General features: G+C 46.5%; 1 protein-coding gene across 2 annotated transcripts in view; it reads right to left on the minus strand.

The window, feature by feature from the left end:
* The window catches only part of GANAB (glucosidase II alpha subunit), a 36,818-nt gene extending 31,844 nt beyond the window's left edge, over positions 1–4,974 (minus strand). For both annotated transcript variants that reach the window (XM_066582708.1, XM_066582707.1), the window contains exon 1: positions 4,824–4,974. In XM_066582708.1, the coding sequence (XP_066438805.1) occupies positions 4,824–4,840 (17 nt within the window). In that variant the 5' untranslated portion in view covers positions 4,841–4,974. The remainder of the gene's footprint in view (positions 1–4,823) is intronic.
* Positions 4,975–25,021: the final 20,047 nt, after the last annotated feature.

Genomic DNA, 25,021 nt, shown 5'->3' on the forward strand with positions numbered 1-25,021 from the left:
CCCCCCCCCCCCCATTCCAACCCACTTGCGAAACTTTTAAGAGCTTCTAAGACATTATACGTATGGTACAATTGAAAAACACAACTTGCCACGCAAAAAGCAAGTGCCGATGTAGACATATCATTGGAAAAACTAAAAATATGTATTATGATTTTTTGAAAATGGGCATGCCAGAACTGCAGAGTGTGACCTGTGGCCTCAATGACCCTTAGTTAGGGGAACGTGACAGGGAGCCCGGTGAGGTATTTTTTAACTCCCCGTTTCCTGCGCTGTCACCCGGTGAAGATCGCGCATCCCATGTAAATCTGACTGTCCAGACTGCGTTGTGCGCTCCCCTGGGGGATTTCACCCCTGAAGTACTGTATAACACAAGGTAGGACCAAGGAACAGCACAAGAGAAGTGTAAGAAGACTTGGAGCTGTGCTTTACACAATGATTGGACTGTAAGCTCTAGAGGAAACAGTCAGCAATAACATGGAAAAGCCAAATAATATGTGGTGCCAAGATAATCACGAAGACACATTATGCAAAACACTTTCCTTACATTTGCCATAGAAGGTGCGTTATGACAGCCAGGCATGACTTTTAGAAGGGGATCCGCCACTTGGATCTCTGACGATCAGCCGATTTCTGGGGCAGTTGTCACTGTGGTCAGCACAAAGCGCTGACCGTAACGCAGTGGCCTGGGATGGTACTGCAGGCGCAGCTCCCGCTGAATTCATTGCAATACCAGCCTGGGGCGCTGAGCTCCATTCAGCACATTCTGTGATGACCGCAGTAACGGCCCCAGGAATCAGCTGATCGTCAGGGATCTAAGCAGCAGGTCCCTGGTGGTCATCAATGGAAAAGTCCCGGAGACCCCCCTATAGGGTTTGTTCATACGTGGTGGAATTGAGGCGGATCTACATCAATATCCGCAGCACAAAATACATTGCCTTGAGGTGTTCCTACAAAGAACATATATTACCTGGCCAGACGCACTGCCAAGACCCCCCTGATCATCGGAATGGGGGTCTCAGGTCCAGCATTCACCTCGCTGCGATCCTTTACATGGAGTAACAGTTGGGCATGTGCATCACTAATCTATTGAAAGTCTATGGGGCTGACAGTCAGGGGCCGTCCTCATGTGTGACCCAAGAGCATCTGAGCACCCACAATGCACTGCTCTGTAATGGGACTCAAGCACAATTCTAACTGACTTTTCTCTCCGTGTAAATCGATAAGTCATCCCTCAGTCACGATGTAAGAGATAAGCGCCGCGTTTCTGCTGCTGGCACATGTATGTCTGCGTCAGAGCTGCCAACTCAAAACAAGCTTCTTAAATTAAACTTGCTTGAAATTTGCTCATTTTACATGCATTATAGCAATTAAAAAATGGCTGTGATAAGTGGACATTAGGCTTAAAGGGGTTTTCCATTATATAACACTTATCGCAGCTGCTTCTCTGGTGGTTTTACACTGCAGCAGTCAGGTGGTTGTTTAGTCACATGACCACTGCAGCCAATAGGAGGCCGGCACAGATCAGCATCACCCTGTAAACAGGCCGGGGCTTTAACAATAGAAGGGGATGTCACAGATGCCATGACGCCGGAGTGCTGAAACACTGTACCACGAAGTATGTTAAACAGTTGGGGGGCACAAATACACAAAAAGAGAACTCCGGCAGCTGCTTTAATACAACTGAAGAATGCTAATTATTAAGAAAGCAAAAATATCTGAACTGTAAGTTGTATTTAAAAGGATGCATGAAGGGGTTTTCCTCAAGTACTACAGGTGTGGGGGGCAGAGGCAGGAGTACAGAAACACCCAAACTGCCCAGGAGAGTCAGGCCTCCTTCACACGGGCGACAGCTGGAGCGTCACCAGAAAAAATAAATACAAACATTGCAGCTGCGTTCTGTGGGATATTGCGACTTTGTAGCGCTCTTTCACTGGAATTATCAGCCAGCGCTTCCTGGTCAGGGGGTTCAAAAATCACACCTTCAGGAAGCACTGGTTCTGATTGGTTCTCGAGAGCTGCAGCTCAGCCAATCAATGCAGCGCTCGATGAACCAACATAACACTGAAGGGCTGTTATTGGTTCATTGAGCGCTGCAGCTCAGCCAATCAATGCAGCGCTCGATGAACCAATAAGGCTAGGTTCACACGGGGTGTATTACCGCCGGAAATCCCGCGGTTTGGCCGCAGCAAAAAACGCGAGATTTCCGCCGCGGAAAAAGCCGCGACGGCTTTGAAGCGGCCCGGCCGCTCGCTTTTCCGTTGCGGCCAGCTCTCCCATGGAGGAGAGCGCGGCCGCGACGAAAGTAAACAAAAAAGTAAAAGTAAACAGACATGCTGCATCTTTTGAAACCGCGGCTGCGGCGGCCACAGCCGCGGTTTCAGACGGACTTACCGCAGCGGATTGGTTTCTGAGAAATCTCGTCCACATGCCTGGCTAATCCCGAGATTAGCTGCCGCGGGCGGATTTGCCGCGGCGAAATTCCACGCGGCAAATCCGCCCTGTGTGAACCCAGCCTAACAGCCCTTCAGTGTTATGTTGGTTCATCGAGCGGTGCAGCTCAGCCAATCAGAACCTGTGCTTCCTGGAGACGGCATTTTTGAACCCCCTGACCAGGAAGCACTGGCTGAAGACTACACACAAGTCTTGCGGAACTGCCAGGGAAGTGTGGTGACGCAGACAGCGCCTGTTTGTTTAAATGCAGCTAGGGCTTATTTTAGAGATTAACAATAGGACTTCCTACTGTAAAAGTTGCATCGCAGCGCACGAAAACCGTGATTTCGTGCGATGCAACACAAGGAAAGGCTCCATGGGGATAACTGGGCTACAAAACATCGCAGATCTCGCCTCTATACAGCATGCCGCAATATTTTTTCTTGCAATGTAGCACCCTATTAAAAAAAAAATAAAAAAATTCACTAATATGGAGGAACCCATTGGAAAGCACGGACTTCACATACATGCAACTTGTAGCACTGCCGCATTGCGAGAAAATTGTGCGATTTTCTCGCCCGTGTGAAAGTGCCTTACTGATAGAGGATGGTGTAGAGGATGGTGCAGATTGCGGAGTCCTGATCAAGTGCAGCCATACGTTCCCCCGACTGTCCGCATGGGCGCTACAGGAGACTTCGTGCAATGCAACTTTACAGTTCACTTATAGATGGAAGTAACGAGTCCGCCGCACTACAGAGAGTCTCCATGTCTACAGCTTTAGGCTGCATTCACACGGGCGAACGGGATATCAGGCGATAGACTCAGCGCGATATCACGCTTGCGAACATGTGACACACCGATGTGAGCTGTTGGGAGTAGAAAAACCCCCCTGCATCACTTCTGTGAAACCGCGATCCTCAGGAGTGTTTAACGCACACCAAGGGATCACAAGCGTTACCCATTGGGAAGCATCACACATGTGCGCGCCATGCAGGGTCTCTAAAGGTCCCATTGAAAACAACGGGCGCGGCGTCCTGCGGAGCATCCTGCGAGAAAAGAGGGAAAAATTGCTCAAGACTATTAAAAGAAATGTATTTCTTAGTCACGTGAGTTCTGTGCGCCTCGCATCCCGCGAGAGTCTCGTCTTAGTGAATAAGCCCTTAGAAATGGTTCCAGCAGATGTGTGATGTGCCAATGTACTGCGCTGCCCCGACGACTACACCGGGCAGCAAGCATCCTGTATGTGTCCTACAAACTGGGGTAAGATATATGCCAGACACGCTGGGTAAGCAATCCATCCGCCCCCTGCTGTCAGGGCAGGACATTACACCCGCCAACACCTAGCAGATACTGCAGGCTGTCACCCAGCAGCATGTGATAGAGAACACGGGGCAGGGGTTTATACTGAGCACCAGTACATACGGGGGGCTCTGCAAGTCAGTCAGGTGACAGCCAGGGGTAGAAACGTCGGCAACAAACCCACCGACCGATCGCCTCCCGGGCGGTGGTAGCAGTGGTTGTGGGGGTGGTAGTGGCAGTAGTAGCAGTGGTTGAGGTGGTAGTAGTGGTGGTTCTGTGTGTGGTAGTAGTAGCAGTGGTTATGGGAGCGGTGGTGGTAGAAACTATGAGGGGTGGTAGTAGCAGTGGTAGTGGCAGTTGTAGGAGCAGGGGTAGTAGAAGCCATGGGGGTGGTAGTAGGGGCGGTTGGGGGGTGGTAGTAGTGGCAGTGGTGGGGGTGGTAGTAGCAGTGGTTGTGGGGGTGGTGGGTGTAGTGGTGATGGTAGTAGTAGCAGTGGTTATGGGAGCGGTGGTGGTAGAAGCTATGGGGGTGGTAGTGGCAGTTGTGGTGGTGGTAGAAGCTATGGGGGTGGTAGTAGTGGTGGGGGCAGTAGCACCATGTTTCCCAAAAATAAGACAGGGTCTTATATTAATTTTTGTTCAAAAAGGTTTAACTTTTTTACATGTATAGCTGCCTGGACACTATTTAAATTGACTTTTTTAAATTAACTGTTAGCAGGGCTTAATTTTGGAGCAGGGCATATAGTTCAAGCATCCTCAAAAAGCCGGAAAAATCATTTTGCATCCTCGAAAATTCGGAAAAATCTTGCTATGTCTTATTTTCAGGGAAACTGGGTAGTGGCGGTAGTAGCAGTGGTTATGGGAGCGATGGGGGGTGGCAGTTGTGGGGGCAGGGCGGTGGTGCTGGTGTAAGAGTGGCCACGGTAATAGTAGCAGTAGTCACGTTAATCTCATCCCGCTACTGCCAGGCAGGGAGTTGTGCACCCGCAGTACAGGGTGCAGTCTGCACAGTCACAGCGCTGTTCCTCCTCAGAGACATGAGGCGCCCACACCGTACGCCCATGTGCCCCTCTCTACACCAGGCCCGCTCTCACCTCCGCGCCGCCGCCATCTTGGATTCGCTCCAACCTCCGACCCCCGGTAGCCGGCTCTCTGACAGAGGCCACGCCCTACGCTCCCACGTCACCGCAGGCTCCAGCGCGTGGTCCGGGACACGTCACCAAGTCCTATTGGCCGGCGGGAGCTCAACGGGGTTCGCCACGCCCACACAAGCTGGACATGACATCACTGGCCGACAGAGCCCAGGACCAATGGGGAGGGAGAACTCCTGTCACGTGACCGGGAGCACACGGCGCGGCAAAGGGGAAGCCGAGACAAAGGGAGGAGGAGAGGACGCGGTTGTCTGTGACAGGCTGGACGGTGTGGTGTGTCGAGCTCAGCGCCGCAGCGTGGTCATGTTGTCAGGATAGCCTGCAGAGAGAACACCTGTGGTGATGGCTGAGAGCAATTACATCACCTGTGCGAGGAAATCCTGACGACATGACCTGCTGGGAAACACCGCACTGAATAATGGCACTACAGCTAGGGCTCCCCCTATAGTTGTCCCCGGCACTGCTAGTTCTACGGCACTAGACTCCACAGCCACACGGCCGGTTGGTAAAAGAAAGCGGTCCGATGCTCCGGTCTTTATAGTGTGTCAGTCAGGGCTCACACGGCGTATGGGGCCCGCGGGTTACACTCCTATTTCTCATGCGCGCAGTACGTGCTGCTAAACCCCAGTGATTTGTATCGCACTGCTCGCACCTCTGGGTTTTTGATGCACGTAGAAAAGCCACATGTCCCGTTTTTGGTGCGCAGTACAAAGCCATCTAGGCTACGGGGATGGAACATACGCAGCCAATCGGTATGTACTGCGGGTTACATGTATAACACGCAGCCCCCGTACGTCTGAGCGAGGCTGTAGAGGAGAACGCAGGGGAGAGGCCTCCCACCGCCCCTTCATCAGAACAACCTCACCGGTGATGCAGAGTTATATCCGTCATAAGGCGATAACACGGAGCTTCACAGTCACACGACTCCCCCCATCCTTAGTCCTCCATTGGTATCCAATGATTACGTCCTGTACGCTCCACTGTTTTACCGGTCGGGCATGCTCAGTGCCTTCACATTCTGTAATGAAAACAGTTTGTACAGCCGTGAATATGAACTCAGGTATTAGTGTATCTTGACGCCACCAGGAAGTCCTGGTGGAGTCAAGATTGACAGGAGGGTGACGGCCCCTGTGAGTGATTGGCTGCTTATCTGCTTGGCCTTTAGGTCCTGGAAGGGCACTAACCAAGCATCGTCTACTATTGCAGCGGTGAGGGGGTGGATCGGCCGTCAGGGAATAAAGAGCCTGTGGCGGCTGCCGGGATGCAGCAGCCAGCCGGCTGGCCATCCTGGCAGCGGAACAGATGCACAGTGAGCGGCAACATGGCAGTGAGCGTCTGTCATGGAGCAGAGGCTCTGCGCTAGCTGCGCAACTGAGCACTGAGGTGGCGGCCGGCTGGGAGCCGGGGACGGCTCATTGATCGCCACAGTGCCTGCATTCTATCACAGAAGGTAGCTTCTTTAACCCCTTAGTGACCAGCCCATAGTGTTTTTACGTCCTGCCTAAGTGGGCTTTATTCCCTGAGGAAGTAAAAACGTGTCCTGCAGGGAATAAAGCCACGTGGGCTCTGGACGTGACAGCTTCATGCTGTCGGTGCCAACAGATAGCCGACAGCATGGAGCTGTCATCCTGGGCTGTGGGCAGTCCCCCCCGGCAATGCGATCGGCGCTATCCAATGGATAGCGGCAATCACAAAGTGAAAAAAAAGTTTAAAAAAGTTAAAGATTCAGCTGCCCTGATGGATCAGATCCATTAGGGCAGCTTAAATTACGCACCTGCCTTCTCCGGGGTGTTCTGCGTCAAGGGGTCCTCTGGGACCCGTTGCCGCTCTTCTGTGCATGCGCGCCAGACGAATGACGTCACGCGCATGCGCAGAAGGCCGGGAGCCCCAGCAAATTCAAAATCTTCTGGCTCCTGAAGGTTGCCCGGAACCCGGAGATGTTACCGGGGACTGCGGTGAGCGTTCCCCAGGCCCGTGATCGCCACTATCCAGTGGATAGCGGCTATCACGAAAAACTTTTAAAGAGTACAAGTTTCACCTCCCCTCATGGATCGGATCCATGAGGGGAGGCGAAAATACTCACCTCGGGTCCTCCGCGATGTCCCGATGTTCCGGGACCTGAAGTCCCCTTCTGCGCATGCACGCCCGAGATGTCACCGCAACATGATCACAGTTATCCAATGGATAACAGTGATCATTTAAAGTAAAAAGAAAGTTTAAAAAGCTTACGTTTCATCTCTCCTCACAGATCATATCCGTGAGGGAGGATGAAAGTACGTACATAAGGCCCCTGGATTTATACGCGGACCTTACCACAGCTTCTGCGCACGCGGCCATCGCCAAAATGGCGGATGCATGCACAAAAGCTTTGGATTGCCAGGATAATTTAAATTCTCCCTGCTCCTGGCTACAAAACGTAGCCAAGAGCATGGAGATTTCACGGGGGGCCGCGGTGAGCGGTTCCTGGTCACGTGTTCGCCGTTATCAAATGAATAATGGCGGTCACGTAAAAAAGTTTTTTAAAAAATTGAACTTTCATCTCCCCTCACAGATGCGATCGGTGAGAGGAGATGAAACTTTTTACCGGAGGCCTACGTATTTGAACCCCGACGCGATCCTCCTTCGTGAACCTTCCCGGATTCTGCACATGCGACCACCGGCAAAATGCCAGACACATGCGCAGGAGTTGGGGAGCCCAGGAAATGGACTATACCCAGGTCTCCCGCTGACTTCCTGAGACAATACAGCCCCCACCTCAGACGCATCAACCTCAATGAAGAACGGTCGCCACGCGTCAGGCTGTACTAGCACCAGGGCAGCAGTAAACGCCGTTTTGAGAAGATTAAAAGCCTCTAGGGCCTCTGGCGACCATCTTACCAAGTCGGCACCCTTCTTGGTAAGATTGGTCTGGGGTTGAGCAATAACAGAATAATTCTTATGAATCTACAGTAGAAATTTGCGAAACCTAAAAACCGCTGGAGAGCTTTCAGGTTATCTGGTCTGACCCATTGGGAGATTGCTGCCACTTTATCAGACTCCATTTGAATCTCCGTGGGTGAAATCACATAACCAAGGAAAGACACTTGTTTAGTACCAAAAATGCATTTCTCCAACTTGACAAAAAGTTGGTACTCATGCAAACGGGTCAGAACCAGCCTCAGGTGCCGCACATGTGAATCCCAGTCTGGAGAGTACACCAGACTGTCATGATTCAATAAATCAGGGGCAAGGAGCACTGGTTCTTCACTGTAATTTTATTCAAAGTCCGATAATCCACACAAGGCCTCAATGTCCCATCCTTCTTCGCTACAAAGAAAAGACCTTCCCCCGACAGGAGAACTGGATGGCCTGATATGTCGTTTGGCCAGAGACTCCGAAATATAGGACTTAAGGGCTTCGTGCTCACGCCCGGAGAAATTGAAAATGGCTCCCTTAGGGATGGGACTGTTGGGGATCAAATCAATACCACAGTCCCACTCCCTATGGGGAGGCAAAGTCTCAGACAGTTTCTTGGAAAATACATCATGAAAATCAGACAAATACTCAAGAATAATTATGGTATCTGCTGAACACATGGATATAGTAGCTAAGTGACTATGACAGGACAACCCCCAATGTGTCAATTCCCGAGTGGACTAATCAAATCGGGAATTGTGCAGTGCCAACCAGGGCATACCAAGCACTACATCAACGGACATCCTTTCCATTACCAGGAACAACAGATTCTCAGAATGGAGAACACCCACAGTGACCTGTAACATGGGAGTCCTTCATTGTACAACCCCTGCAGACAGAGGGGTAGAATCAATACTAGTGAAGCGTATGGGAATCTTTAACGCTGAGAATTCAGTCATCAGAGGTCTGACAACACTTAAACTAATCAAATTGGCGGCAGCCCCCGAATCAATAAAAGCTTGACCGGACCGAGTGAAATTCCGGAAGCCAATCTGACAAGGCACCAACAACTTAGGGAGTACCTGTGATCCTAGGCGATCCTCCCAAAAATCGCCTAGGATCTGAAGTTTTCCTTCAGATCCTAGGCGAATCATCTGGAACCATCGCCGTTCCTCGGGACATAGGTGATCCACTTCCATAGGCTCGGCACCAGAGGTTGGCATGGGAGAAGTGGGAGTGGGTCCCTAGCCTTACGGGCCTGACATTCCTCTTTTCTAGATCTCAGCCTCCTGTCAGCTTTGACCGCCAATTCCATCGCATCATTGAGTGTCACGGGAGGGGGAGGGGAAATGAGTAGATCCTTGACTGCGTCAGAAAGACCCAACAAAAACATCTTTTAGGGCGCTATAGTTCCAAGAGGTTTCACCTGCATACAGTCTAAATTTAGAGCAATAGTCTTCTACCCACTGCTGCCTCTGACGTAGAAACATGAGATGGGATACTGCCAACTCCGCACGGTCTGGCTCATCAAAAATACCTCCAAGTTCACGAACAAACAAATCAACTGACTGCAGGCAAGCCGAACTCTCGGGTAAGGAGTAGGCCCATGTCTGGGGGGGAACCCCGAAGTAAGGACATAATCCAACTTTCTGGGATTCTGAGCCGGAGGAGCGGGTCCGCATCCGAAAATACAATCTACATGCCTGCTGAAAAACAAAAATCTTGCTCCTCTTCCCTGAAAATACCTCAGGAAGTGGACACTTGGGCTCAGGAACAGAAGGGGCGGTAGAAACATGCACTAACTCCCGCTGCTCCTGGGCCACCATACGGTCGGACAGGACTTGGATCACGACCACTAAATCCTGCAATTAACTTGCGAGGGTACTTATGGCCTCCATAGGAGAGCAATTTTAATGGCCAGTTATTATTTTATGGTATACTACCCTTTATACGCCAGCCCGGGTGCCCTAGATCTCACCCCCAACCCCTGTCCCTGCCTACTTGCCTCCTCTCCTGGCTAATCACAGGTGGGCAACTGGGCGGCGATCCCTAGGTCACTAGGGACTGAAAAGGGACGCTGGCGTACCTGGATGGAAAGGGTAGAATACTGACAGAAAAGGCAGATATAAATAACCAACACGAACAATACTAAGCAGAACTGAGGCAGATGGAAAAACATGGTGGATAATAGCAAAGTATGGCTGACAAGCTGACAGAAGCAGGAGACCAACCGAGGCAGACAAGCTAGCACACTGAGGGAAACCAATAACTGGCAGTGATTGACAGTCTCTGACTGATCTTTAAACAAAAGCGTCTGCCCAGGGGCGGAGAGAGGGAGACAGCCAACTCCCAACAGAGACATAATAAAAGGGAGCTCGTGCACAGCAGCTGCACTCACAGATACACGCACGCATGGTGCCGCGCGCCACCAGCACCACGCCAGCCAGACAACAAGCCGGGGGGACCAGCAACCGCCGCATGGGAACATGCTGATTTTGACAGCTTTTTGGATGTGGAAACTATCTGCCACGTGTAAACATACCCCAGTAGTAATAGTGACCCCCACAGTGGCCTCAGCAGTAATAGTGACCCCCACAGTGGTCTCAGCAGTAATAGTGACCCTTTCAGTAGTAAAAGTGTCCCCCACAGTGGCCCCAGTAGTAATAGTGACCCCCACAGTGGCCCCAGTAGTAATAGTGACCCCCACAGTGGCCCCATTAGTAATAGTGACTCTGAAACCTAAGGGACTAACTAGCCAAGAGATGATCCACGATCCAGTAGGACAGGACACAATTCACTCCAACACACTAGGGCTAGCATGTAACACAGAACACCATTAACACTAAACATGCCTGCTCCCACCTGATGTCCGGCCACCTGCACAAACACTGAACCCGACACTGTTCACACACATACACTGAACACGTAACAGGTATGCAGGAAAACCAAACCCTAGAAGGAATATCAGCTTCCTCTAGTAGAGGGACTGGTATATATATATAAGCAGTAGACCCGTGGGGATTGGCTGGTGGGAAGAACTCCACACCCAGCCAGCTCAATTAACACTCACCTGTGAAGCTGTGTTCATGGAAACCTGTAGAACAGCAGGTCCCAGAAGCACACACCTAACGCATTCACTGGGTAAAGGAAACATGTTTTCCACATCTTTTCTCCGGCTCCAGCTTGAATAAGATGAGTTTACCACTTGGTGGGGGTCTATTATCTGCTGCCCTTTTGAACAAGGTATGCTTAGGGATTGGTGAATCCTCATGTTGTACAACAAGTTTAGTGGGTACCAACCTAGTCAGAGTACAAGTACCTCTAGCTTTTACAGGTATCCACTTATATACATCTGTCTTACATACTATAAAAGCTCTGGGTGGCAGACAACAGAAGCCTGCCTTTCTTCATCATGGAATATGCAATATGGACAAGTATAGTAGTGCGCTTATAGAAACACCAGCTGTGGTTTGTGTCACTGTCCATAAGGCTGGGAGTTAAACCAAGTAATCTTGTAGATATGATACCTTTTAATGGCTAACAGAAAACGATGTTACAGCAAGCTTACAAATCTATCCACTATTCTTCATTAGGCTTCTAAGAAGACAGATTAAAAGAATCATATATATGCATGCACATAAAAGGACAGAGGTATAGTGTAATAATTTCATTTAAAACAAAAACCAAACAGGACGAGGCAAAGAGAAGTCCCTAATTAGTCCACAGATAAAATATATGCAAGTTTTATGGCCTCTTAACTGATGTTTGTCCAGAGCCTTGGTGCCCTCACACTGGCCCAGATCTGTCAGATGTTATAAACACAGGCGAAGTGTAGCATTGTTGCTGAATTTTCTGTTTCAAGTCCTCTGTCAGTGTGTTTTTTTACACTTTGTATCTGTAGTACTCCTGAGCTGGGTACTCCAGCACTTGCTGTATCAACTGTATCAGGTCCTAAGGTGATGTGTAATAAGTGCGAAAAGTTATGATGTTATTGTTCATATTTCTCCACTGTATTCTGTGTTCTGGCAATACTCCCCAGCCCTTGGTATGTACAGGTCGCCTGGCAACAGTCAGGAGGAGTGTTTTAGGCAGGGTTAGCTAAGAATAGATAGCCTGCAATTGGTAGCCTAGATTCCCATTACAGGTTGAGCTAGTGTGGCTGTATAAAAGAGGAAAGTGGGCGGGGTTAAATAGTCTAGTCCAGGGAAGCCTGAGACAGACACCGGGGAGGAACCAAGAGAACATCTTTACTAAGTCTTTCAAGTACCGAGCTAAGCTCAAGCTTGAAAGAGGTCAGGGAAGGACAAGGAAAAAGTCAGTGCAGTGGGAAGTAGAACTCAAAGCGTGAGTAACCAAGGACAAGTCATTCTGAAGAGTTAGCGGTGGAGAGATAGAGAGAGAATAGGAAAATAGTTTGGTCAAGAGAAAACTGCAGCAAGAAGCTAGTACAGACAAGCAAGTAAGCAACAGTCAGTTCTTTGTAATCCCAGCCAGAGAAGTAAAGCTGGAACGTAAAGTCAGGAGGTCAAGAAAGTAGAAATTTAACACTCACCTCCCACGACTTATCAAAGTGTTTTTCTACTGTCAAAGTGTTTTAATCCACTTCAAGTAACCATAATACAAGTTGTTTAACTACTCCCAAGTAAAGAACTCTCTCTCTGCCAATCAAATGTTTTACCAGCTAAATCCTGCTTCCTGGAGTAACATCCCACCATCTACACTGAGGTACCATTCTATACACTCCAGACAAGAACTACTACCCCGATTTTTGTTTAGTTTTCCACCTTTTACATGTATTATTTTGTTCAGAATGGGTCCCTACCCGTATACAGACTGGCGTCATAACACATCTTCCTCTACCCGGGTCTGCGGGTGGCTCCCTACTGGGATATCACCATCTCACTCTGCCTGACCCCGCGGGCAGCACACAGTGAGAACTGTCCAAATTTACCCGTGTAGCAACATGTCCAGGCCATATTTACAACCCTTCCAGGAGGAGCAGCAGAGCCACTGTGACTACCATCTAAATTTCCCTTGCTGCTTAACCCCTCCTAGGTCTGGCTCACTGCATATCTCCCGAAGAGCCTTTTTCTTGGTGAAGTAGAAGACATGGATAAGGTAGAACTGCAGTCTCTCAGAAGTCCTGTAGCAAAGATGTTGGGCATAATGGGTATCGTAGGTGTGCAGAATAGGATTCCTTAGTCAAAGTCCTTTGGGAATTCAACATTCCTTCTTGCTACTGGTTAAAAAGAAGATGCCGTGCCAGTTTCTTAAGAAGATTTTTTTAGTTCTATCTGTGTACGGTACATTCTCGTATCCTTCATTTGGTAAAAGAAAAAAAGTTTGGTACCACGCTAGCAGTTACACTAAAAAGAAAGACAAAGTAATCTTGTAGATATGATAACTTAATGGCTAACAAAAAAGCATGATGTAGCATCTGAAAGATCTGGACCAGAGTGAGGGCACCAAGGTTCTAGCTAAATATTCAGTTAGCAGCCAAAAAACTAGCACAACCTTATTTGTGGACTAATTAAAGGAGTTTGCCATTTGCTACAAGTTATTCGTTATCCACGGGATAGAGGATAACTAGCTGATTGGTGGGAGACTGGCCACTAGGTGTCCTACTGATCACGAGAATGGGGTCCCGGTTGAATGAAGCGCAGGTTGGGCTGTGCGTGAAGCACAAAATGGCCAGGCGCACTGCTCTCCATTCATTTAAAATGAAAGCGCTGAAGATTTCAAAGTGCTTGACTCAGTACCAGAAAACCACTTTAAAGACTTCTCTCCCCTTTATCCTGTTCTGTTATTGTTTTAAATGAAATTTATCACACTAAACCTCTGTTCTTTTATGTGCATGCATATATGTGATTCTTTTGGATCTATCTTGTTAGAAGCCTGATGAAGAATCGTGGATAGATTAATAAATTTGTTGTAAGATTATTCTTTTTTGTTAGCCATTGAAAGTTATCATAGCTACAAGATTACTTGGTGTATTTTTTTACTCTACTGGCTAACAAAGTACCAAAATATTTTCTTTCACCATAAGACTGACATATGTAATGTGTTCCCACGTATATATACCACATTTCCTGTATTGTTACATATCTCCAGAATGGAATAGGTAATCCTTATCCCAAGATGTCTTGTGTATGGTTCTATTTGCACATGAAGGATAGGGATGCTATGTCCATATCTTTTATCAATTTTTCCCATACTTCTTCAACCTCAATCCATAGCCATGTTCTTCCTGTGCCCTTTGTGAGAGCCAGCATGTCATCCACCCAGCTACAGGACATGGGATGGCTGTCTCGTTATCTCCCTCATCAGGTAACCAGATAGCATTCCAACTATAAGACATGAATAACTCCTCTTCAGTGAGGGGGAGTGCTACGCATAGCATGGAACCAGAACTGATAGGAGAATGAGTGCATATCCAACAATCAGTTAAATTCAGCCCCCATACAATCGTCTCATGTTGTTTGATAATTTTTCTTTAATCAAATCTTTATTCTTCACATTTTTATTGAAATTTTATTTTTGAATACAATTACCCCTTAATTTCGTGGGATTTATACATGAATAAGTATAATATACTTAGAGCATATCATTACCCTACCCAAACCATACAATCAATCATAATTGCCTTCTATCTGGCATTCTGACTTTACCAGCTACATCAGATTAACTGAATTCATTTTTTGAGGTTTATAGGGATCTCTGATGTTCTGTGACCTCCAGAGAACCGTGTTGGATCTTTTTTATAGATTCCATTCTTATAAATAAGGTGTGAGCGAGAGTCATCCTGCCACACTATCCCCAAAAGACTAAGGCTTCCTGTCCACGGGCGATATTTCACTGCGTTACCGGCGGTAACGCAGTGAATACTTTCCATAGGATAACTATGGAAAGCGCAGCCCAATGTACACAAGCGGAAAATCGCTCGCAATCTTCTGCTTGCGTCTAAAAATCGCAGCATGCTGCGATTCTCCACGATGAGCCTATTAGATGGGTTCATCGCAAAAAATCGCGATGACCAAGTGCTCCCCGGCGGTGGCTACCTGCAGCGGAAATCCGTGGCCTAAAACGTATCCCACATAATATAACTCACTTTAGATCTGAGGTAGATTTAGTGCCTACTAAGTGTTGGATCTTCTAGTATTGAGAATCTATTAAATACAGAAGCATCGGTATAGTAGTGGTTATCTCACCATTATAGCTACATATTGACTCTTAATTGTTATTTGTGTTCAATGTTCGTCGTGTTACCCTATATATGTTTTTTAATATAATTGAATAAATATTAGTTTTAGTAAGTCTTATCTGTGAAGGGTACAATATCAAATTAGGGGATACTGCAAATCATAACATGGTAAGTACATGAAATTGAACCAATGTCAAAATAAGAAATATACAAGAAAATGATTAAGAAAAATTAAGAGGCAAAGAAAAATAAATTTAATTTCTCCAAGCATATTCTTTCTGAAGCAGAACATGAGTTAATGAATAAAGACCTCTCATTTTGAAAAACTGAAAATGAAAAACTTAATAAATTTAAAGGTTTTATGGATTTTAACAATTTCATTAGGAAATTGACTTTGAAGATGCATTTTGTGATTGAAGAAAAATGAGAGTATCAAACCATCAAGATACGTCTAGAAATACCTTGAGGGCGGACTTTAACCCTTTGCAATCAAATTTTGGATTCAGGGTTTCCTAGGGGGCTTTCTCTTTCTGCCATTATACAATGGCACCATCTGCTGGCTAGAGCCAGTACTGCGGTAGGGGACATGCTGGAGAGGCCCCTGACAACAGAGCGGCCAGTAATATACAGTAAGTATACCCTGGCAGGACATCTCCCGACATCGGAGCTGTACAGCCTTCAATCAGAATGTCTTCAGACGTCAGACAATGGATTGGAAAGGGTTAATGATCCAACAGAATCCTTCCTTCCCATCCACACAAACCTGAAACCAGAATCATCATTTTATCCTATTCAACATGAGGGAAATTTTATTGAAACATTTTTTACATTAGTTACTAAAGACTGCAGATAAATCAGTGGAGCTTCCCAACAAAAACAAAACCTCAATAAAGAAGAAGAGTGACAGGTATTAAAAGCTTAATAGATAACCAGAACATAGTCATCTGGAATGCGGACAAAGGTGGTGGAGTAGCAATACAAAACCATTCAACATATATAGAAGAGGCTATGAGAATTTTCTCAGATACCACTTACGACGGTATACCTTGATGGACACCACAAAAGAAGCCATAGAAGCCTTTACCCTTTTAGTCCAAGAAGCATTCAATAATCACATAACAAAAAAGAGAGACTTCTTGATTATGGATCACTCGAGACTCCCAATCTTCTATCACTTACCAAAGATCCACAAAAACCTTCAGAACCTACCCAGCGACTACTCATATCTGGAACCAACTCATTAATCAGTAATCTATCTCAATACATTAATATCTTGCTCCAGAGATACGCAATTCATAAGGAATCCTATTTGATAGACACTCCATCTCTGCTAAATATTTAAAAAGGATATACAGTGGTCATCTAGCTACAGCTGGGCAACGTTGGATATCACATCCCTCTATTCCAATATTCCACATGACCTAGGAATAAACTCTTAACGGTTTTTGATCATGGTTCAATAATACCTTTTAAACAGAAATTTATTTTAGATGGGATCCATTTTATTTTAAACACTTTCTTCTCTTGTAATTTGAAACTTTTTAAACAGATAAGGGGGACTGCAATGGGAACGCAATTCACACCAAGTTTTGTGAATCTATTTGTTGACGAATTAAAAAAAAAGAAAGATACATACACTACCGTTCAAAAGTTTGGGGTCACATTGAAATGTCCTTATTTTTGAAGGAAAAGCACTGTACTTTTCAATGAAGATAACTTTAAACTAGTCCTAACTTTAAACAAATGCACTCTATACATTGCTAATGTGGTAAATGACTATTCTAGCTGCAAATGCCTGTTTTTTTGTGCAAAATCTACAAAGGTGAATAGAGGCCCATTTCCAGCAACTATCACTCCAGTGTTCTAATGGTACAATGTGTTTGCTCATTGGCTCAGAAGGCTAATTGATGATTAGAAAACCCTTGTGCAATCATGTTCACACATCTGAAAACAGTCTAGCTCGTTACAGAAGCTACAAAACTGACCTTCCTGTGAGCAGATTGAGTTTCTGGAGCATCACATTTGTGGGGTCAATTAAACGCTCAAAATGGCCAGAAAAAGAGAACTTTCATCTGAAACTCGACAGTCTATTCTTGTTCTTAGAAATGAAGGCTATTCCATGTGAGAAATTGCTAAGAAATTGAAGATTTCCTACAACGGTGTGTACTACTCCCTTCAGAGGACAGCACAAACAGGCTCTAACCAGAGTAGAAAAAGAAGTGGGAGGCCACGTTGCACAACTAAGCAAGAAGATAAGCACATTAGAGTCTCTAGTTTGAGAAACAGACGCCTCACAGGTACCCAACTGGCATCTTCATTAAATAGTACCCGCAAAACACCAGTGTCAACATCTACAGTGAAGAGGCGGCTGCGGGATTTTGGGCTTCAGGGCAGAGTGGCAAAGAAAAAGCCATATCTGAGACTGGCCAATAAAAGAAAAAGATTAAGATGGGCAAAAGAACACAGACATTGGACAGAGGAAGACTGGAAAAAAGTGTTGTGGACGGATGAATCCAAGTTTGAGGTGTTTGGATCACAAAGAAGAACGTTTGTGAGACGCAGAGCAAATGAAAAGATGCAGGAAGAATGCCTGACGCCATCTGTTAAGCATGGTGGAGGTAATGTGATGGTCTGGGGTTGCTTTGGTGCTGGTAAGGTGGGAGATTTGTACAGGGTAAAAGGGATTCTGAATAAGGAAGGCTATCACTCCATTTTGCAACGCCATGCCATACCCAGTGGACAGCGCTTGATTGGAACCAATTTCATCCTACAACAGGACAATGACCCTAAACACACCTCCAAATTGTGCAAGAACTATTTACAGCAGAAGCAGGCAGCTGGTATTCTATCGGTAATGGAGTGGCCAGCGCAGTCACCAGATCTGAACCCCATTGAGCTGTTGTGGGAGCAGCTTGACCGTATGGTACGCCAGAAGTGCCCATCCAACCAATCCAACTTGTGGGAGATGCTTCTAGAAGCGTGGGGTGCAATTTCACAAGCTTACCTCAACAAATTAACAGCTAGAATGTCAAAGGTGTGCAATGCTGTAATTGCTGCAAAAGGAGGATTCTTTGACGAAAGCAAAGTTTGATGTAAAAACAATGTTATTTCAAATACAAATCATTATTTCTAACCTTGTCAATGTCTTGACTCTATTTTCTATTCATTTCACAACGCATGGTGGTGAATAAGTGTGACTTTTCATGGAAAACACAAAATTGTTTGGGTGACCCCAAACTTTTGAACGGTAGTGTAAATGTCGAACAACAAATGGTGGAATAACATTATACTAAACGGTTCATAGATGATCTGATTTTTATATGGGATGGCCCCAAGGAAGATTTAAATGATTTTACTGCATTACTCAGAAGATCAATTTAAGTCTGATTATGACTTACAACAACCCCATTGTTCGGAAAGTGCTCGAAAGACATTGGCCAGTCCTATCACAAGACCCCTACTTAGCAAACATAATTACGCCAGAACCACACAATCTTTAGGGCAAAACTTTAAAGAACTGCCTAGCAAGAACAGAGCAATCAAAAAGAATCACTCACACTGTCATCATTTTTTCCCACATACTATCGGACATTCCTGGTGCAACAAAAAACTGCAAAGGGAGTATTGTCAAAAGGATTATTGAATTCACTAACTACACTACAGACAAAAAATGTGAAATAAAATCATTCACCAATTGTTTTTCCAATGTTGTCATTTAAATGCTACAATGCCCATGCCACCTCCAATATGTAGGTCGGACAATGCACATTTTGAGATGTAGGATCAACTAGCATACATCCAACACTACAAATACTTTTTAAAAACACAGTGTGTCAAGACATGCAACACTGAAACATATCAGCAATTTTAATGTTGTTTCAATAGGAGTAATAGAGCAAATTCCCGTTGGAATCCTTCATTGCAAGGTCTTTCTGCAGCTTATCAGTACTACAATGAGTGAGCACTGTACTTGTTCAGAGTGCCCTGCCCACTCCTCCCTGCACATCAGTGCTCTGCCTGTTCAGAGTGCCCTGCCCACTCCTCCCTGCACATCAGTGCTCTGCCTGTTCAGAGTGCCCTGCCCACTCCTCCCTGCACATCAGCGCTCTCTCCTGCACACTAACACTAAGAAATGTTCAGAGCGCTGGGAATGGCGCTCAGACAGTTCAAAGCCACTGTGCATGTGCCGGGCCTCTCAGAGAGGCTGCTCTGCTCCCAGCGCTGAGGAGAAAGACAGTGCAGAGCACATGCACCGCACTCATTCTTCGCCCGTTTTTAGTATTTAAATACAGAAAGGAAGAGCTCATTGCTCTGCTCCTCTCAAGGGAAAAGACATCTAAAAATGTCAGATGGTAAGCACATGATGCTCCTAACAAGGATCTAATTGTCAAAGTTCTCTTTGCCTTAAAGATACCAATTAATATACAGTATTAAAAAAAACACTAAAACATGCCGCTTCATGAAATATACATCGTCTTTATATTTTAATTTTATTAACTAATAAATAATAATAATAATAATAGTCTTTATTTGAATAGCACCAAACTTATTCCACAGCACTTTCAGAACAGGGGAGCACAGATGATACAATACGTATATATAGTATACTATAAGTAGGTAACGATAGGGGCGGGGGCCTACACCAACAAAATTAATGTGCAATGGGGCAGTTGAGGGGGTGATGCAGGGAAATGGGGAGTGAGGAGTGCCGTAGGTGGATGACAGTCCAGGTGGGCAGTGGGAATGGCAGGGGCAGGTTGTGGAGGGTAAAGCGGGGGTGGAGGATTTGTTCAGAGGATTTGATATGCTTTTTTTTTTGAAGAGGTGCGTTTTTAGTGCGTTACAAAGGACTGGTGCCACTCTGGAGAAGCCATGGAGGAGGGTATGAGAGGTTTGTATTAAAGGGGCGTTTAGTGTGTTAGAGGAATGGCGTGCGTGGACTGGGTAGTTGTATGGACAGGAGGGAAGTGATATGCGGTGCCACAGAGAGCTTTGGGGGTGAGGATGAGAAGTTTTAATTGAGTTCTGTAGTGGATGGGCAGCCAGTGCAGTGACTGGCACAATGCAGAAGCGTCAGAGAAGTGGATTAGCAGTGAATTGCAGTAGTTGAGCTGAAAGTGGATGAGGGCGATGATGAGTGTCTTTAGAGTGCTCATGGTGAGAAATGGACAGATTTTTGCAATGCTCCTGAGGTGCAGGTGGCATTTTCGGGCCCCAGGATTGGATGTGGGGGATAAAGAAAAAAGGTCAGAATCCAGTGTGAATCCAAGACAGCGGGCATGCTGTTTGGGGGTTATGATGGTGCCAAACTGAGATGGAAATATTGGAGGGAGGGAGGCTGACAAACAGCGGGAAGACAAGAAGGTCAGTTTTTGAGAGGTTAAGTTTAAGAAAGAGGGAGGACATGGTAATAGATACAGAGGACGGGCAGTCTGATGTTTTGGAGAAAAGGTGCAGAGATCTCACAGGAAGAGGTGCGTGAGCTTGACAAAGATTGCGGCTGTGCAGTCAAAACGTTGCCTGTTTTTAATGCCAATGAAAAATAAAGTGACATCCATGTGGATGTAAACTTTTATTATTGCACCTAATTGTGCTGTTCATACTTTCTCTTGTTTGGATTGTTGTTTGGGGGACTGGATCCCACCCTGTTTTTTGAACCTGCACACGTTTTTGCCAATATTGGCATACCCTGCCTGAAATCAGGTGCTGCTATGGAACCCTTTATGTACATATTTTGGAGAAAAGGTGCAGAGATCTCACGGGAAGAGGTGTGTAGCTGGGTGTCAACAGCGTGGAAATGATATTAGAGGCCGAAACTGTGGAGGGTATGTCTGATTGGGGCTGTGTTGATAGAGAAGAGGAGGGGTCCAAGGACCGAGCCCTGGGGAACCCTAACAGCTAGGGGGAGCGAGGAGGAGGTAGATCCTTCAAAGGAGACACTGAAGGAGACTATAAATAGATATTTTTATTTTAGATTTTTAATTTTCTTTTCTGATTATTTTTACTATTATTATAGTAAACTCCATTTTTAACAAAACCATACATAATATGATTATGCAAGATTACCGTATATACCGGCGTATAAGACGACTTTTGAACCCCGAAAAATCGGGTCTGAAGTCGGGGGTCGTCTTATGCGCCGGTAATTCAAAAAAAAAAAAGTGTAAAAAAAAAAATCATTACTCACCTCCCCCGGCGTTCTGTCGCGCTCCGGCAGGATGTCGCTCGCTCCTCGTCCCCGGCGCAGCGTTGCTTTCTGAATGCGGGGCTTGAAATCCCCGCTTCCAGAAAGCTAGTACACACGCCGGCAGCCATGACAGCATTGAATGGCTGTGATTGGCTGGCTAGTGTTTTAGGACACAAATTTTTGAGGACCAGCATTATTGATCAATGAGGATGAGATGGATGCTGAATTGCCTGAGCCCTACTGATAGTCAATTGTGTCACTTTAACAGTTGTGACCATTGGCTGACTTATGTTACAACACTTGTTCTTGATATGGCCCTTCATACCACATGAAAAACCATTCTTTACGGCTTCCTCCCACTTATATAATTATTTTCCCTGTGGGTGTATGGGGTTGAAGAACACTCTGAGCAAGGTACATAGTGAGTGGTCTTGATTTCTGTTCCTTTTTCTTCTTCTCTTCCATCTGGTGTTCTAATGCTTGCAGAATTGGGAGTAGAGCGTTCATGGACAGAGTTCCAGTTTCTGTTCTACTTTTTTACATTTCAGTTCCCAAATTTTCATAGACCATTCAGGAAAGCTGTTATTATAATCTGCCATGTTTGGTAACTGTGCCTGAAAGGTGGAAGGCGGCTTCATCACTGAACACAAGAATCCATGAAACCATTGGTTTCCATTACAGTTTGCAGACTCTCACAGAAAGAACGGTGCCTTACTCTGTCACCAAGTTTAGGAGCCGGTAACAACTGCAGTCGGGAGGGATAACATTGCAAACATTTGCACAGAATCTTCCCCACCGTAGCCTTTGGGATGTCCAAATATCTGCTCACTCTGGCAGTGGATTTCTGAGGACTTCCTGTGAAACTTGCACAGACGCGCTCCACCATTTCCACATTTACTAGAGGATCGCCGGATGATTTTTGCTTGCAGATGCAGCCTTTTTTCTTGAGTACCACTTATGAATTATGAATCTTCACCCAACTTTGTTTGAAAATGACATTGCACACCAATACTAGACTGGTAGATGTGAAAAATCACTGACACAAAACATGCTCCTGCCTTCACTGGCAGACATTTTTCTCCAATACCCCAAACAACGACTATGGCAGGATGAAATTTTTGGCCTCATTTAGCAAAACTGTCAAACAGTGAGACTTTCCTTGTCCAAAGCAAGCAATCACAGTGCAGCTTTCATTTTACCTCACGAGCTTGAGAAATGAAAGCTGTGCTGTGATTGGTTGCTATGGGCAACAAGGACATCTTACTGTTTGATAGCTTTGCTAAATGAAAAGTTTTGGAGTTTGTTTCCATTGATATCAAATTTATGCAGTTAAGTGTCATTAACCCCTTAACGACGGCCCCATCGGGAAACTACGTCCTCAGAAAGTGGGCTTTAATCCTAGAGGACGTAGTTTTATCCATACTCTTTGGATTAATGCCCACTTGCCTGAGGACGTGACAGCTCCATGCTGTTGGTGCCCGCAGGTGGCCGACAGCATGGAGCTGTCATCCCAGGATGCGGGCAGTCCCCCCCGGTATTGCGATCGGCGCTATCCAATGGATAGCGCCGATCGCAAAAAAGTAAACAAAACTGTCAAAAAAGTTAGTTATCCAGCTGCCCTGATGGATCAGATCCATCAGGGCAGCTGAAAATACTCACCCAGCCTGTCCGTGGTGTCCCCCGAAGATCGGGTCCTCCCGGACTCCCGCTGGCCTTCAGCGCATGCGCGCCAGACGATGACATCAGGCGCATGCACAGAAGCCCGGGAGCCCCCGGGAAATTTGAAATCTCCTGGCTCCCGGCTCCTGAAGGTAGCTGGAAACCAGGAGGTGTTACCGGGGACCGCTGTGAGCGGTCCCCGGGCACGCGATCGCTGCTATCCATTGGATAGCGGTGATCGCAAAAAAGTTACAAAAGTAAAAAAAAAAAAAGGGGCAGTTTCACCTGCCCTCATGGATCGGATCCATGAGGGGAGGTGAAAATACTCACCTCAGGTCCGCCGCTGTCCCCGGTGTTCGCCCTCTGCGCATGATGATTGACATCGGGCGCATGCACAGAGGGGCTCGAGCCCCGGGAAATTCAAAATCCCCTCTGCTCCTGGCTGCCATGTGTAGCCAGGAGCAGAGAGATTATACCGGGGACATGATCACTGTCATCCAACGGATGACAGTGATCATGTAAAGTAAAAAAAAGTGCAAAAAGTAAAAATAAAAAAAAAGTTTACAAAACTTAAAAAAATGTTAAAATAGCTTGCGTTTTATCTCCCCCCACGGATCATATCCGTGAGGGAGGATGAAATTACGTACCTAAGGCCCACGGATTTATACGCGGGCCTTACCTCAGCTTCTGCGCACGCGCCCGTCGCCACAATGGCAGGCGCATGCGCAAAAGCCGTGGATTGCCAGGATAATTTAAAATCTCCCTGCTCCTGGCTACAAAACTTAGCCGAGAGCCTGGAGATTTTACGGGGGGCCCCGGTGAGCGATTCCTGATCACGTGTTCGCCGTTATCCAATGGATAATGGCGATCACGTAAAAGTAAAAAAAAAAGGTGAAGGTTCAGCTCCCCTCACATATGCGATCGGTGAGAGATGAAACTTTTTACCGGAGGCCTCCGTATTTGCACCCCGACGCGATCTTCCTCCGTGAACTTTCCCGAATTCTGCGCATGCGACCGCCGGCAAAACATCGGATACATGCACAGGAGTCGGGAAGCCCAGGAAAGCCTGGAGCAGTGACCTTGTTGAGCGATCGCCGGTAACGTGAAAAAAAGGTAGCGATCTACCTTTGGCCCGTCTCACACGACCGGATAGGAATTACAGATTCCACATTCGTCTGATCCGCGGTAATACGCAGATCAATCGTATTGGATTACACAATTCCGCTCACATTAGCGGGTCGGAATTGTGTAATCCACTCGCAGAAAAGAGAACGCAGCGTGTTCTATTTTACCGCGGATATTCGCAACATAGAGCCCATTGTGTTCCATAGTCGCGGATATACCCGCAGCCCATACGCAACTACATTGTGTACGGGCTACAGGTACCCGCGTTATCGCTAAGCGACGGTGCGGGAAATACAAACAAAAGAAATGTACTGCGCATGACCGCCTGTGTAAGTAGGCAGTTATGCGCAGTACATTACGTGGTCATACGCAGGGCTCACGGCCGGCTCACAGCTGGGATCCGCTGCGGGCCTCCGCAAGCGGATTCCACCTACGGCTGCGTGAGTCCGGCGTTATTCAGACCGCTACCTGTAATACGCAATTTACAAGAAGCCCAGGGAACGTTCGCCTTCCTGCAGTTCCAGGAGCAGCTTGTTGAGCGCCTTTTGTGTGAGACCACCGCACCTCATCAAGCTTACGGAGACTCACAGAGCGCCCCTTTTTACACCCCATACCCGCTACTGAGGTCACGAAATACCCCCAAAAAGGGGGTAGAGGAGGGGGGATACCCGGTTTTATTGCCCCATGTACCCATCCCAACCAGCCTCCGTAATTACCGGTCTTCGGAAATACTACACAGTTCACATTACTGATAGTCCCCTACTTGCGAACATTCGACTTACGAATTTCGCAAGATACGAACTATCTGTTTTGCACAGTATGATGTAATGCTATGGCTAAGAACTGATATTTTCTCCCAACGGAATTAAAGTTTCTATTTTTGTTCTCCGTGGTATATATCCTAGAGCTAGTTGGATAGGCTCGTTAAGAATGGTGTTCCAGCTTATATAGACAGCTATAGATATTCAATAGATGGGGGACTTGTATCCGCTTTTTAGAGCACGTGCGTTATTCCTCCCATATAGAGAAAGATGCATAGACTGTCAAAAAATGCCGTAGGTGAGATAATATTCA

The sequence above is a fragment of the Eleutherodactylus coqui genome, chromosome 11, assembly GCF_035609145.1.
Source record: "Eleutherodactylus coqui strain aEleCoq1 chromosome 11, aEleCoq1.hap1, whole genome shotgun sequence".
Classification (NCBI taxonomy): Eukaryota; Metazoa; Chordata; class Amphibia; order Anura; family Eleutherodactylidae; genus Eleutherodactylus; species Eleutherodactylus coqui.